Below are 16,815 nucleotides of genomic sequence, written 5' to 3' on the forward strand. Positions count from 1 at the left end.
AAAAACCAAAGTCCAGTGTATAATATACGTAACAAAGCAGCTTCCGTTTCAGCTGAAAGCTCCGCTGTTCACTTCCGGGGCTCGCATCAGCGCCGGATATTGCGTTCCGCAGTTGCAGGCATCCTTGTTTCCAAGCTGGTTACAATCCAATATTACTAAGGAATTTGCTTATGAGTTTGTCGTCATCAATATATTACTGTCCCACTGCTGGGCACGGTCCAACCTTCCCTGGAGGGGGGTAGTGTATACTGCATTGTTTAAAATATATACCATCATACATATTGATAGCGGATTGTTGTGAAGTAGTTTTAATCCTAATTTAATAGCACAATTTACTAATGAAGGGAATTAATTATTAATACACTAATACGAGTGTCTTTGTAAAAATCAGAGGTCCGTGCCTGGGATTCGACTCAATTTTATCCATTTCTATCTCTTAGTTTACTTAGATCTGCCTTTATATCCATATAATATACCTACAATACTAACATCTCAGCAAAGCGCTACAATAACGCTCTACGGTAGAGCGACGTGAATTTCTCGTCGACCGGCGACACAAGTGTATCGTTAACAATGCATCTGTCAGGGACACACAATAGATCTAGATGATTCAGACATATCTAGGTTACGTTTCCCGCCGTATTGATACACTTGTATTACAATAGCTCTACGTAGAGTCCAATGGTGAATAGGTTTGATGATAAGAGTATAGGAAACATAAGTGTTGTTGGATAAGTTTACTGTACATTTTACTGTACCTATTTTCAAAGTATAATAAGGTCTGAAAAGTAGGAGAAATAGTATAGTTCAATCAAAGCAAAGTAGTAGAACCCCCTGTGGTTGGAGTTCAGCTCCACCACCGCCATGCCTATTTCTGGCTCATAACAGTAGTGTTAAACGTTGATGTGTTCTTGTTTGAAGGGCGTGGTAAGGGAGACATACTTTTCCGAGGCATTCCAGCGTAGTCCTCAGGGGTAGCGGCGCATCTGTAGCCGACCTCAGGTAGGAATATCTAATCCTATCTGGGGTCGATTACAGATGTCCATGGGCGGCAGTAGCCACTTACCATCAGATGGACTGTATGCTCGTCTACTACTCCTATATTATAAAACTGATTTTTTTGTTTCTGTTTGTCAGTTCATTCACTCCACAATGCCATGTAACAGTTTACCTATAGTCTCTACGGGTGCATAAATTTAGCTTTAACGGTCCATTACCGCTTTATGTTGGAGATCTGAGACGTATTCCGTATTATTGCGAGTGTAATGTTCCCTGATTGAGATATACACGTTATTTATGTTGCACCTGTAATCTGGTAAACGATTTACAGTAAGATTCAGGAAAATGTCTTCTTCACTCTTAGATTAATACATTGCAAGTTGGTGTAGGTATCCACGTAACATGAAAAACGTTTCGTTTTCCGTGGGTGTACCTATGTTTTAATTCAGAGGTCAGAAACCGGCATCCTGACTATCTCCAAGCGGCTCAGGGTAGGTACCCTTAAGATATACACTTATGTATCTACTTAAAATAATATTTAACTTCTCGCCTACGTCTTCTTCAAATATGAAAATTAAAATTACAAATGGATCGCAATTAATTGTATTTGGACGACCTTTTTGTTTATCCTTGCCATATGTGGCTATTGCCACATTTAATTAAATTAATTTAATTTAACAAAACAATTTAATTAATTTAACAAAAAAAGTCGGTAAAAGACGTAACACGCAGTATTCTGCGTGTTACTTCTTTTACCTATATGGCTCATGTTGCTGAAAAGGTTACCAGCCGCTGTTGCAAGAATGTTCCTAGAATTCTCAGACCCAAGACAGCTTAAGCTCTCCCTCTGAGCTTTATTAAGATTATTTGAATTTTGGCATCGCAAACATAAAGGACTCTGTCTGCCTTTAGATTAAATCGGTCGGCGGATAGAAGGCCTTTGCTAAGGGGAGATCCCTAAACCTCCCTCAACACATTAATTGACCGTAACATTGTAAATAAACTGACATTGGTGCTTCAAATACTATTTACTATTGTTAGTAGTAGCCTAGTAGCGCAGAACAAAATAGTCAGTAAGTAGGTACTTAAGATACTATTCACATCCAAGTGAACGGCACCTAACGCAACAAAGCCTTCGTTATGGCTCCATAGCTCCATACAGCGGGTCCTTTGTTAGTGTGTATTTTGTATGAGGGATGGCGATTTTTCCGATAAAGATCGATTCTTGAATCGATTCGAATCAAAGTGTAATAAATCGATTCACAAAAAATTCTAATCTAATAATCGATCTTCGATCTTTTCAGCTAAAAAGGGCGAAGGTAATGAAAAAATGGTCATCAGGACCAAAAAGGAACTGAAATACGTATCCGTCAGCAAAAAATGTCTATAACTCATTCAACCAACTTCGAAAACATCGACTTTCGATTTTCTATGATGAAAGATCGATTAAAATAATCGATTTTTTGGCCCAAAAGATCGATTCTTCGATTAATTGTTCTCAGATCGCCAAACCCTTTTTGTATCTGTAATATCGTTATTGAGGTGTACGTTTAGTCGAATCTTACGACCATATATAGCCCACCTTTTCATAAACGTAAAGTAACAAAGACGTCTATGAAAATCTATTGTTGAATCTTGAATTGGAGTTCTATTAATATAATTTATAGGTTACTCCACCTGTGATCTAAGTTTGACGTAAAGTCCCACAAATGATTCAGGTTGGAATTCCAGGAACGCAATTCAGATTCTTCGAAGTTATATAAAACGTATATAAAATAATTATCACTTGTTAAAATGATAAAGGAAAGTACATGAGGTTTGTACCCCTGTGAGTTCTTTAAAAAAGTTCTCATGAGTTTGTGAAGTTAACCAATCCGCAATTGGCTGTGCCTGATAAGAGTCTCTACTGTCTCTACAGTGATAGCTTCACCAATATATTCTACAACACCCACAGGAAGAGAGAGATGCTTCTCTTTTCAGACAAATAGAAAAAAATCCAGTCTTTAAAAAATTCGCAAACGAAGTCGTGGGTAATGCTAGTTTAAAATAAATGAAAATACTGCAAAGATTTGAAAGAAAGACTATTTATTCGACTAAAATAGGTACTCAAGTTACTTTGCACAACTCAACGTCAATAACAACAAAAGGACCCTCGTTATCAGGGCCCTATTCAGGGCTGACCCTTTGTTAACAATTTGTATAACATTCGTATCAGCACAGACGCGCCATAGAGGTGTGAAAGACTTGTATGCTCCTTAGTATTTTGTTAACATTTTCTAATGAAATGAGATTTGTTTATCTTCTTTTTTGACATAGGACTTCTTGATTTTTATCACAATTAAAATACTACTAATCTAAATATATATAACTCAAAAGTGACTGACTGACGTAGTGATCTATCAATGCACAGGCCAAACCACCAGTGGTTTCAGCTGCATGTTAAATTTCAGCCCTATCCGTCCAGACGGATAGGGCTGAAATTTGGCATGCAGGTAGATGTTATGACGTAGGCATCCGCTAAGAAAAGATTTTGATCAATTCTACCCCCAAGGGGATAAAATAGGGGATGAAAATATTATTTCGTAACGCGAGCGAAGCCGCGGACAAAAACTCGTCACAAATAAAATAACTACTACTTAGTGATATGAACACGTAAACTATCTGGTATTCTTAACCTTTAACTAGTGACGTGTAGTCTCCCAGGCGTCGCGCGTTTTGCAAATTCCTGGAATTGACTACTTCCCCCCGCTCAACGCATCTCTGCGTCTCAGTAGCTTTTGTTTTAGTGCTAAAACCACCGCGGAAGAATGTAGTTGTGTCATCGGTTGTTTAACACGTAAGTAATATTAATTTGAAAATTGGGTGTAGCCTGTGAGGCTACATGTCCCTAGTTGTCATACACTATTTTTTTCGAACTACTTTTTCAGTTTTAGTGGAAAATGGTAGAAAACGCGAGGAAATGTCAACTCCAACCCCCGAGTTCGTTAAAAAGAAAAATATTACGAGTAGACAGTCCATCTTTTGAGGAGGAATTCAATACCCTTATGCTGGCTTCCGACCAATCTGACAATGAAGGTGATATTGACGAGTTCTTGGTTTCCGATCGTGAACTTTTACTGCTTCGTGAAAGTGATCAAGATAAACATCTAGAGGTGAATATTTTAGAAGAGGATAGACACAGTGTGGTGATCCAGATCGAGAAGATGGCCAATGGTAGTATTCTACCGTGTTGTTGACTTGAGCGGCATGAATGCTTATATACTTTATGATATGCATCAGTCCAAGATTAGCGACAGAGGAGATTTCATAAAGTTATTAGCCCGGTCACTAGTCTTACCCCATATGCAAAGACGTGTTGTGTGCAATCAATTACCAAGGGAGTTATGACTAGTGATAGAGCGAATTCTGGGTGAGGATATGGTTGAAGAAGATGTCCAAACTCCTGAACCTGGCCAAGGCAAGCGAAGGGCATGCAGTATTTGTCCAGCTAAACTACCCAGAATGACAGCGTACACGTGTGTCGGATGTTATAATCCCGTATGTTTGCAATGTTCTCGCCCCTTGTGCAAAAATTGTCAATGATTTATGCCAAATTGAGTAGATGTCAGAATTTATATTTTTGGTTTTCAGATGTAGCTTTTATGTTTTATTGTTTTTTTATTGATTAGATTTTAAGTAAAAAGTGTTAAATTTTTCATATTATTTATGGAAGGTGTATTAAAATGCCAACAAATGGATCTCATGTCAGTTAAGGCTGAAAGATACCAGTAATTGTGATTTGTAGTTTATTTTTATTAATGATAACAAAAACTGATTGAATTCGTTTACATTTGTTTTATTATAATCCAATTATTAAATAACAACCCAATTTTAAATCATCCAAATGCATTGTTATTTGTAATTAAACTTTGCCTGTGAGACGTCATGTCCCTTATAGTGTTATAAATTTGTCACGTCACTAGTTAAAGGTTAAGAACTAAGTTGTAATACGTCATTTAAGCCATTTTCGCCCTTGAAAAGCGGAACACGAAACTACATAGCTATACAACAGAGACAGTTGCGCTGTTCAGTTCAGTCATTCAGCCTTCTCCTATCCATTTTTTCGTGCAATAACAATTTCTAACCCTTTCTAAATATGGTGGTCGAGGGACAAGTTACGATCCCTCAAACTTAGACTTAACTTCACACACACTTCACATCCAAAAAGTAAAATAGCGGCAGTAGCCAGGTGAACTGTATGCTCGTCTCCTATACTATACTACTTCTATACTATAAAAATGAAGAACATAAACCAGCGCAATATAACCCACGACCATTAAAACCTCTTCACATTCACGGACAAATTATCTTATTTCCATCCCAGATTCATAGTCCATGCATAACTTTGTTGCCCCCGGGAAATACCCAGTTAACGGACTTTCGTATGTTTTAGCAATTCCATTCGCATAAACCACCTTTATGATGCTTCGAGCTTTGATTTAGGATTTATTATGGAGGTCAGTTTGAGAGATCAGATAAAATTTTTAATTATAGTAGGCAATCAGGGTACTGGATCATTTTAAGTACTTTCTTAATTAAAAATACTTAGTTGTAAATTCATATGCCGTAGAGACTGTTTAATATAAGATGAAAGCTGTTATTTATTTAATTTCTAGGATTTTCTGAACGTTACTAAGCTTTGGGTTCAGCCTATAATACAGCAACTGGCTGAAGGGAGCTTCAGTATCTTCACTTTATGTTCAGTAGCAAGGCATCTGGCCAACCCAAGTTAGTGTTCCATTCAAAGGCAGAATTTGGTATGGCAGCGAATACAGAACATGGTATTTTGCTACTTCAATTTCACAAATATGATCGTTAACGTTCTTAGTAGAAAATATACTCACTTTTCCTTCGCTTTTCCAGTAGATGAAGAAACCGTACTCATCAACCTTGAACAGGCAGTTCAGCTCGAGCTCCGTGTTGTCCTTCTCTTCCGTCCATCTGTCGAAGGTTGCGCCCTGGAGACAGAAATATTTGTTTAAATCTAAACCTGTAAGTAAATATTAGACCTAGAGCTTATGACTATCTAAGTATGTCATTGACTTTAGGCGCCATATAGCGTCATATCAGTGACAACTAACCATCAGGTGAGCTACAAGCTCATTAACTACTTCTATGTATGTACTCGTATATTTAAAAAAAAAGGAGAAAGAAGCAGCCCTTTAGCAGAAATGTGATATTTGGGCGGTATTAAAAAAAAATAGTTTTGGACGCATTAAAGGAAAGTAATGCAATGATAATCCTTTTATTAACCTTCAAAAGTTCATTGTTCTAAAGAGACCCCAATTCTAGGGGAGCTAGATAAATGGAAGTTTGTAAATTAGACTAATAATTAAGAATCTGGGCTATTCCTCCCTGTTAATCCCTTGGGTTATCCTACGATGTCCATGAAAATTGACCGGTGCGGACACGTGGATTTATTGTAAGCCGGTATTAGACGATAGAACATTGTCGTTAACCCAATATTGTTCCACTTTTTGGCACGGGTCTCCTCTCTGGATGAGAGGGGTTAGTTTATAGTCAGCCAGACCAAGTGCATATTGGCAGACTTCACATACCCTAGATAACTTTTTTAATGAACTTCCAGACGTGCAGGTTCCACGAGGTTCCTTAACGTAAGCAAATGAGAATAATAATAAAAATAATAATAAGAAGCTCATAAAATAAAAATAAGAGGTTGAATAATCATTGGCGTGGGATTCGAATTCGAGGCTGAAGTTCAAACCACTACGCTATCACTGCTTATCAGGACTTTCATTTTGGGAAACATTTTAGTAGATGAAGGTACTTATAATTTTGTGCTACGTTCGCTACAAGTTAATATCTCGGCCGAAATTGCCAGCTTAAAAAAATATAGCTGCAATTATCGACGAATAGATCTTCTGATTGCGGCAAGCATTGACCTGAATTGCCTTTGATATCTCGCTGCTCTATTGTACTTAGATATTGCTTAAATGATGCTCGTTTAAGCTTTAAGTGTTTTATTTGTGCTAGTTTTTTTTTTAACATTTTTTATACTTTATTTGTACGATCAGAGTATTCTAGTTCTTAAGCTAAAATATTTGTACCACAGTAGAGTACAGTAGTAAATCAGTCGTAGCAGACAAGCACTTTACAAAAACTGTACAACTTGATAAGACGCTTTCTACATTCACAGCCCCACACTAGGTATCCCTGTATCGCGGGTGCTATGGACACACACATAGACAAATACACAAACACGCAGACCCAGAAAACTAAATTCATCATTTAGATATCTTTCTGGCCGGGAATCGAACCCAGGACCCTCTGCGCGTCAGACCGGTATGGTGACCGCTCCGCCACGAGGGTCGTCATAAAGATATTTGAAAATATAACATGTGATAACCATTGTACACTACATAGCAATTCCAAAAATAACTCAAGAGTGGCATTCAGGTTGAAAATTCGGGTAATTTCCCGAAAACTTAAAGGGAACGAAGAATTCTAAGTTCGAAGATAAGGCTTCATCTCAACTCCGCCTACTTACTTCGAGAGGCATCTTGAAATCGAGATCAAAGTTTGATAGGAATATTGACTCGCCAGGTAAATAAAAGTTTCCAGAAAAGATTGTTGAATACCTTATATTTATTATTGGTTTAATACCGAGTACCGCTACTGTATTTTACCTATGGTATGAAAGGTGGTAGAACCACCATAGTGTTACTGTCATGATACCATCGCTATTCCTAAAGCAAACCAGTTCTTACGTTTCGATGGAAAAACCATTTTGAATATGAAAAACGAAGGAGAACCTCATTTCGTTCGGTGTGCATGATCGCGCATTCCTAACCGATTTAGACTATTTTTTAGCTTTCCCCAGAAAGGGTGAGTGAGTGTGTGTGTGTGTGTGTGTGTGTGTGTGTGTGTGTGTGTGTGTGTGTTTGTGTGTGTGTGTGTGTGTTTGTGTGTGTGTGTGTGTGTGTGTGTGGAGGATTACTAAACTACATAAACACATCGATTTAACAGTGGTACAATCCTTTGTGGTTCGACAGCGGCGGCACCACCGCCACACCCATTTCCACCTGTGTTATGGTTTGAAAGGTGTGGTTTGGGAGACATACTTTTCAGAGGCGTTCCAGCCTATGCTGGACTATTCCTCAGGGGTAGTGGCACGTCTGTGGTCGACCTCGAATAAGAATCTAATCTTATCTGGGGTTGATTACAGAGCCATAGGGCGGCAGTAATCACTTACCATCAGGTGGACTGCGTGCTCGTCTGCTACTATTATATTATAAAAAAAAACATTGGCACACATATATCCTATAAATATATGTCTTATGTTATATCCTTTAGAAATAAATCAGAACAGGAATTCGATCAAGCCTCGCGTTTGCAATATCCGGTTGAGAAACGGAATGAGATTTCATCTTTAATCTGTATCCAATATATAAAATGTTCAATTGGACGTCGTGTCGAATGAAATAGTGGGCCATTTGATCAAGTCTACGTGATCATAGTAATAATGAGATAAATCTGAAAGTAGTGGTAAAGATTTTCGGGAAAAAACAACCAATTTTTGTCGGATCATAATTTGATTCAGCAGTGGTTGAAAACTTGGCCTTGGACTTAATTGGGGATCTGAGGTTCAAATCCCAGGCATACACTGCAGATTTTTCAAAGTTATATGTGTATTATATTCATTATTACTTGCTTAAATGTCACTAGTTACCCATAAGGATTTCTGTCTTGGTCATTAAGTGATAAATGTGCACACAAAAATGTCGAGATAAAATTTAGTTGTCTAAACTCTGCATTTAGATGTCTGCTAGGCCGATGATTGCACTAGTAAAATCTTCACATAGTCAATTTACGCAGGGAAATTGACCAAAGTTTTCTGTAGCATTACCATGAGTTGGCATAGAAACGCCACTATAGAAATGGTAAATAGAAAACTATTGTCATTTTGCTAGTGAATAACATAACTACTATCGTTACGGTATTTCTTGACAACGTCTGTCAAATTAATGACTCATGGGACCGAATTTGTATGGCAATAGATCATAATGACATTCGCTAGCGATTTGATTTCGATAGGTTTTTTACGTATCGAGTTACGTCACTACGGATTTTAGTTCTACGAGTAACCACCAGAGGCGCTGTACAATTTTTCATACATTTATTTTACGCAGTCGCTAGCGAGTAATACTTTTGTAAACTCATGGTAGTCCTACTGTAGTAACTTATGAAATTCTACAGTCAACATCAGTGCCATATCACTCTCAAAGGACAAATAAACTGATGTAACTCACTATCTTGTAACGTGTAGTTATAAGGTAACACGCCTGAAATATTCAAGGAAATTATGATTCTCGATCTCCCCAGAACGGAAGTTATGAAGATTGGGTGTCTATTACGTAGTAGCTACGAGCGGCAGTTTGCCGGGGGCGGAGAGGCGGGTAGCCTTGTGCGGCACTTTTAGAGGGCGGCAAAATCACAAATACGAGGACATGTTTTCGTCGATAAATTCATTCCTTACGGCTTTCCTTCCGCTAACTAGTTTCAGGGACTATTTAAGGTTCATTTATATCTAAAGAATATGCCTGACATGGGCCACGTATGCGCGGCTGTATTACGATACATAGTAAATAGGTTAATATTAATGTAAATAAAGTTAGGTTAAAACTGCTTCGCAATATATCGCGGTTAATATATGTACGATAGAATATATTTTAAATCATGCAGTATGTTGTATGCAGCACCTATGCACCACCTGTCCACCACGTATCCTATGTGAGAGGGATCACATGTAGATGTGTGTAAATGCAATAATAAAAATATAAACCTTCATACATTCCACCAGCAACACGTGTTTTGTTCCCAAATAGACCATCATCAGCGTAATACTATTTACTATCCAACAATTAAAGTATGTGAACATTATTCGGTCTGTCACATCATGCGTTACGCGCACAGACGAATTAATTTTTCGCCAAAAAAGTTCAGAAGTGACCCTATTACTTTTGTTAATGAAAACTATTTTTCAGGTTTTACAAATTCCTTAACAACAGTACACTCGTAACCTGCCTCAAGTAACATCAAAGGGCATAATTGCGGCCAACAGTTCGCACAAACATGGGGTATCCAATTAAACCCGTTCGCTTTGTGAATGTATCTCCTTTGTTGATTATTCTCCTACCCTTAATATGAGTTTTTACGTTTTTACAAAAATTTTAGTACTGACTACTGATACAGTCCGCTAGGGGCGCAGATTGGAAATGTATGGGCAAATACGTAAACAAAAACAGTTATTTTTGTAAAAATGTAAAAACTCATACTAAGTGTACAGATGTTATGTTTACCTGGTGGTTGGTTTGAAAATAATGTTATTTTTAATTTTATTTGTTATTTATTATTGCAACTGGGTGCTTTTACATGTGAAGTACCGACTTAATATCTATGATGGTGGTATGATGGTGATATGATGAGGTGACGATCTCCTCTGGAGTGGCAACGTACTGAGTTCACGTAGAACCTTTTCGATATCGAGTTGGTTACATAATTATGTAGGCGACAGTGACCACTTACCATGAGATGGACAACATGTTCGTTTGTTACATCAAGCTTATTAAAGAAACTAAACTTGTAGATCTACTACGAAATTAAGCATAAGAGTAAGCGTCCTCATATAATGTAGGCTCATTAGCTGAGCAAAAGCTCTGAGATACAAATTTTAGATTGGGAATTTGTTTTTCATAAGTCTCTCTCTACGAATTAAATTATTAATTTTAAGATGGTGGTGATTTTCATACCCATTTATTTTTACCAAAAATATTAAATCAATATCTTATTTTTCATACTTTCACACTTTTTCAAACTATACATATTTTCTTAGATTTTCATTTCAAAATCGTAATATCTTAGCCAAATATCTAAAAATACGAGTAAAAGAATAATAATTTTAAAACGTCCCTTAAGGCGTAGTTGGAACTACGAGTAAAAGACATTTTCAGTTCAAACAACAACAAAATGAAACGAAAACAGTTTAAAGAAAAGCTCTCTAGAGTGTATCAAAAAGACAAACATTTCATTTTATATGCATTATTCCGCTGCTCGTTGAAGTTTCTATGTCATGCATGATGCAGTAAGGACCTATTCACACGTAACACAATCATGCCACACGGTAGCAACATGCGCAACAAAATATTTTCAAATACTGGTTATTTTTGATTTTGAAGGCGGTAAAACCCTTTGTCGTTAGATTGAGGAGCCTCTACTACCATACCTACATATTTCTGTCTAATAAAAGTGTTCAATGTTGCTATGATCCGGCTTGAATGGTATACTTATCCAAGACGTTCCCACTTAGTTCTCAGGAATAACAAGAGAAGACATAGGGTTGATTACTGATACGCATGGGCGACTTATCATTAGGTGGACTGCAAGCTCCTTTGGTACTTTCATATAATTAAAAACTACATGGACGTGTTTTTGCGATAGATTGATGTGAGGTGTTGCTTGTGGTTGTGGTATGGTCAACATTTAACATATTTTTTATACCCCAAAATGTAGTCGGAGTGAATAAAACTATGCGTTTTCATACAAATCTGCACCCTCGAAAACAGTTACGTTGTGGTGCGACCGTGGTACATGTGAATATAGACTAATAGAGCGAGGGTAAATGTTGTGGCCATTATGTACGCAGAATGTGCTCTTGGAAGCGTAATTGCGTACTTTCAGACAATTATAATGCCAGTAATGGGCAGGGCACCCATTCGCTCGGATTTAATGGGATATCCTAAACCTGAGGTGTTATAATTCACTTGTATGAACCGATCCACTTAGTTTTACGGAGGCAGCAACATGTTATTTTGAGAGATTTTGAAAGTAAGTAGAAATAAGTAATATGGTTCGACCATGGCGTACCGTCGCCACACCTATGCAGTGCACAACACTTCTTGCTTCGATGGAAGAGTGTTGATGCTGACTGACGTGCATGTCTTATTTGTAAGGAGTTGCAAAGCATCCATGATTAGCTTCGGACCTCTCGTTCTGTATGGAGTTTGTTACAGATTTCCATGGGCGGCAATAACCTCTTCCTGTGTAAAATGTAAGCAACAATTGTTACTTAAACTTGAGTAAGAGCTCAACATTTTACGATAATTACTTCAGTCGTGCCTCTAACTTAAAGGACGTTAATATCACCAATCAATCCAACTCTTCCTATCAGAGCTTGAAATTTCACATATTTAAGTAGGCCGAAAATTGGACAAAACTATGGAGTATGGAAAGCGAAATTCATCTTCACGACGATCTTACAATTAGGATTCTATGACAGTGACAATACCCCAGAAAAAATAGAACGTATCCCACAATTCATTTAATACTTGGTCACCCTGATGGGATAATGGAGGCTATACAAGCTCGTGCCTGAAATTAAGAGCTTTCGGAGTTTTTGAAAAACTAGGTCAGATGAGACAATAGCCCGTTTTCAGTTATGTTCCCGTATTGTTTGCTGTAATCCAGAATACAGCTTTAATGCATCAGCGAACAGATATGGGAGCAATCAAAAATGTAGCTGGAACAATGTGTTAGGTTTTACCCGGCTGGCGTGTTGATTACAATTCTGTTTTTGTGTGGAAGGTTTCTGATTCATTTCTAAGCTACGTAGATAATGAATTTGGAGTTGAATTTTACGTTTGTTTATTTTTGTCCGTCTGTTTATGGACTTTCCTGGTATCCACAACGAAAAACTTAGCAGCAGATTTAAAAATCAGCAGGCCGAAGTGGCAACGAAACGGCTACATCGCTTGAAGGTCTGACATCGATAGGGAAGAACTGACAACTTGAAGAAGATGGGCAAGCACTGGATACAGAAGGCAAAGAAGTGGTCTGAGTAAATCAAGTTATAGAAGACAAATGTCCAAATGGGACATTCAATCTGATACATAGGTGGATCCCATTACTGCATGGCATGCTGCCACTGCTGACCATAGTTCTCCGCTCAGATAGACTGGTTCAGGTTATATTTTACCGCGCTAACCTAGTGATACTTAATTTGTAAAGCCCGCACCTTGGCTGAGTTTAATCACTAGATAGAAACATATGTTTTATACAATTTTGGAAAACAGTGACGTACCTGAAGCAAATGTTCCGGGACGGGGATCCGCCAGTCGAACTCGAAGCGTTTCGTCATTGTGTAGAGATGAGATTATCCGCACCGCACCCAAACCTCACTGAGATTCTAGCAAGCAAACATTGCTTCTGAAACAAACAAAAGAGCTTTTAAAATTCATTGCTTGAAAATTTTATGTTTACCCTAAGTATGAGTAGGTACCAGGCCAGTGTGCCCTACTTGGCAAACGTGGTTCAAACACTTCTCTGAGAGAAGATCCGTTTTCAGCAGTAGCAAATTCATCAAGGTTCCACTGCAGCATCATTACCATAGTTATTTCTGCTTTATAACAGTGGTGGAATCTGCTGTTCTCGTTTCAAGAACGCAATAGTGTATTAGGGCGGAGATATTAATACGACGAGATTATGAGGGCAGCCTCAAATAAAAATATTTTGTTGCCAGCCGCAAGTGATGTTAACCAATAATCTTCATAATCCCAGTACTATCTCACTGCTTCTCACGGGACTCCTCTAAGACTGCGAAGTGTCTCAAATCATAGTACCAAAGTGTCCAAGTACGTATTTACACACTTTACACTTTTGAGATCGATTTAAACAACACTCAAGCATTTAGTTTGCGTTTTGAACTTTTTCCGAACAAAGCTTCGACGTACTTCAATTTATACAGCCCTCATTAATTTTGTGTTCGGAAAACATTTTTAAAGTTCCATTAAGGGCAACGAAAAGTTTTTCTATCAGTAAACGTAATTTATTTGCCGACCACTTTGTACTAAACTGGCCAAATATTTTATAACGATCTGTGTTGTGTTTAAGTTTCCTAAAAATTGGATGGACTTAGGTCGAAGTAACGCGGACGTCTGGCGGAGAGCGTTTTCTCCAAAAAAGACAGGAACACAGATTTTTTGCTTTGATATATCTCCTTAGTAGGTACACATATGAACTACATATAACTTGAAATAATATATTCCTAATTTGATTTATAAATTCTATAATTGAAAGAAGTTATACAAAGGACTTATGTACATAGTAATTTCAATTTGCTCTTTGTGTTTGCTTTATATGTATCGACAATATTATTGTAAAAGTGTACAAAGGCAAATAAATTGTTCTGTCATCCACATCCTATTGAAATAAAGAACCACGCAACAAGACAATCTATGTTCCATGTACAATAAAGAACATTATTTTAACCTTCGATTAACTTGAACGCTTCAATTTTGATTATGAAATACATTTATTTTGTATAGGCATATAGAGGGCACTTACAAATTGTCAGTTCCTTTTTTTTATATTCCTACCAGACTGGAACTCGTCCTCATCTGAGAAGATCCGGTAAGAAACTCAGCGGGTTTGTTTTTTTCCACTATCCTCAGACTTAATTTTCTATTTTTAATGGCATTATTTTGTTTAATGATTATACTTCCTTGCTATAAAGATCATAACTCATAAAATCATAAATAATGTCTTTAGCGGGCTATAATCCATCTTTCCTCACCATTCATCTTAATTTGAACGCGGCTTTAGCCCACTAAACAGTAATTTATAGCGGAGCTCTCAATTTGTTATTTCTGACGTGTTTTTCCTAACTGCTTATTAATTACCTAACCCTTCATTTTGTTCTACTTCCCGTTTATTAAAATACTTCAATTTTCATAAACGAGGTATTAAGGACGTTGTACTAATTTAGGGTGAGATCATAAATTAAGGTTATATTTAGCTAGCGTTTTAGCGCTGATTTACATAGAAATTTAATCATTGATTCGTTCTTATTGGTCACTGATGTTATCTTACAATTTAAAGCCATAAAAGAAAAAATAGGTCTTTATTTGATTTGACGAACCGCGTGGAAGAGCAGATTAACTCACAATGGATTCCGCGTTCGATTCCCAGGCAACCAGAAGTGTTTTATGAATTTAGATATTTGTTCTGGATATGGCTGTTAGTGAGTTCTTCTCTGTTAGTTCATGTGAACCCACGACACAGGAAAAGTTAAACTGTAAAGGTATAAGTGTAAACGGGTCATTTATTATTCATTTATTTTATAAGACAGAAATAACCGTTTACTAAATAACACCTGCTTTTAATGATTTTTATCCCGAAAATGCAAATGGCCTCTCCAATACTGAAAGATTGTTAAGTAACATACAATACGAGCCTGTGTGGACCTAATCCCATGGCCTCGTCTAGTCTTCGCTAAACATACATAAAACTAATAACGTTGTACCTAGTTGCCCAATAAATTACCTCTCTTCTTTGGGATGTACGTTAATAAACTAACATGATTAGCATAACAAGCAAGCCAATTACAATGCCATTACAAAGAAACACGAACAAATGTATAATAGTTCATCAGAGCCATCGCGGCAGAGTTCACGGCGATACTTACAATGCACGAACATTGTAATGAGTTTACATAATGCCGGCAGGGTTGCTAACTATAGATTTTATTTTCGTAAAGAGTACAGATAAAATCTCGTATTTTGCCTTTTAAACCTCGTCCACTCCCGGACAGATGTGTATCTAACAGCTAAAAAATAAGGTCGTCAGGATCAAACAATTACTGAAATACGTATTTGTCTTCAAAATTCCGCAATTTTTTTATCATAGCTGACGAGCATGCAGTCCACCTGACGGTAAGTGGCTGCTGCCGCCCATGATCTCCCCTCATCCCTCCCGTAATCAACCCCAAATAGGATTAGATATTACTACCTGAGGTCGGCCACAGATGCGCCGCTACTACTGAGGGCTAAGCTGGAACGCCTCGGATAAGTATGTCTCCCTTATCACATCCTTCAAACCAGCAGCGCTTAACACTGCTGTTATGAGGTAGAAATTGGTGTGGCGGTGGTGCTGCCGGAGTCGAACCACAAAGGATTCTACCACCTTATAATACCTTTTGAAATCAATAACGCCTTCCTTTACGTCAAATCTCGTACATATTTGTACGAGATTGATAAATCTATAATATTTTCGAAGTAAATTTTAAATAAATGTTAATTTAACTACGGTACCTGGTACCTATGTATCATGTATACAATTACTTTATTTGATTATGAATTTAAAATTAAATGGAATATTTCTGTACTATTCTGTTTCTGCGTGTCTTAAAGAGATTTATTGGTCGTCCCTGTCTATAAAAATCCATATGGGACCAACGTACACCGTAGTGAATAAGTGAATTACTCATATCAATGAAATTACTATTGCTCGTAAATAAATAAACATAACGTTATGTAATTATTTGAATTGCTTACATAATGTCAGTAACACAACATCGCTGAGTCAGAGGGCGACAGTCATTGAGCACATCAATCATTCGAGGCGGACAATAACATCGACGAACATTCGATACGTACAGTGATGTTACTGACAGAGGCCAAAAAAGGAAAATTATCGTATCGAACAGTATAATAATATGTTGAGAAAGAATAAAGCTATTTCTTGAAGCAATTTGCGACGGTTTTTTATACCCGCGCAAAATAGAACTTAAACGTCAAGAGCGTTATTTTTCTTTTTTGTGCTAATTCTTGCAATCGTAGTAAAGATACTTTGATGTCTTGAAATTGAATGAAGCCACAAATGGCTTATTAGTAAGTTCTTCTTTTGAATTCCTGACAAATAAAAACATTTTTAGAGAAAATTTACGAATAAATAACTAATACTGCGTAATTAACATAATAAATA

General features: G+C 37.2%; 1 protein-coding gene and 1 long non-coding RNA gene across 2 annotated transcripts in view; one reads left to right on the forward strand and one right to left on the reverse strand.

Annotated features, from left to right (window-relative positions):
* Nucleotides 1–16,815, reverse strand: part of norpA (no receptor potential A) — an 84,623-nt gene that overhangs the window by 32,002 nt on the left and 35,806 nt on the right. The window contains exons 2-3 of the mRNA XM_073092657.1: nt 13,136–13,260; nt 5,883–5,996 (exon numbers count right to left, since the gene is read on the reverse strand). Coding sequence (XP_072948758.1) covers nt 5,883–5,996; nt 13,136–13,192 — 171 coding nt within the window. The 5' untranslated portion in view covers nt 13,193–13,260. The remainder of the gene's footprint in view (nt 1–5,882; nt 5,997–13,135; nt 13,261–16,815) is intronic.
* Nucleotides 3,668–4,824, forward strand: LOC140756568 (uncharacterized). The gene is made up of 2 exons (XR_012103902.1): nt 3,668–3,835; nt 3,927–4,824. It is a non-coding gene; the product is annotated as an uncharacterized LOC140756568 (long non-coding RNA).

The sequence above is a fragment of the Epargyreus clarus genome, unplaced genomic scaffold, assembly GCF_041222505.1.
Source record: "Epargyreus clarus isolate Ecla_fem2 unplaced genomic scaffold, WU_Ecla_fem_2.2 ptg000001l, whole genome shotgun sequence".
Lineage (NCBI taxonomy): Eukaryota > Metazoa > Arthropoda > Insecta > Lepidoptera > Hesperiidae > Epargyreus > Epargyreus clarus.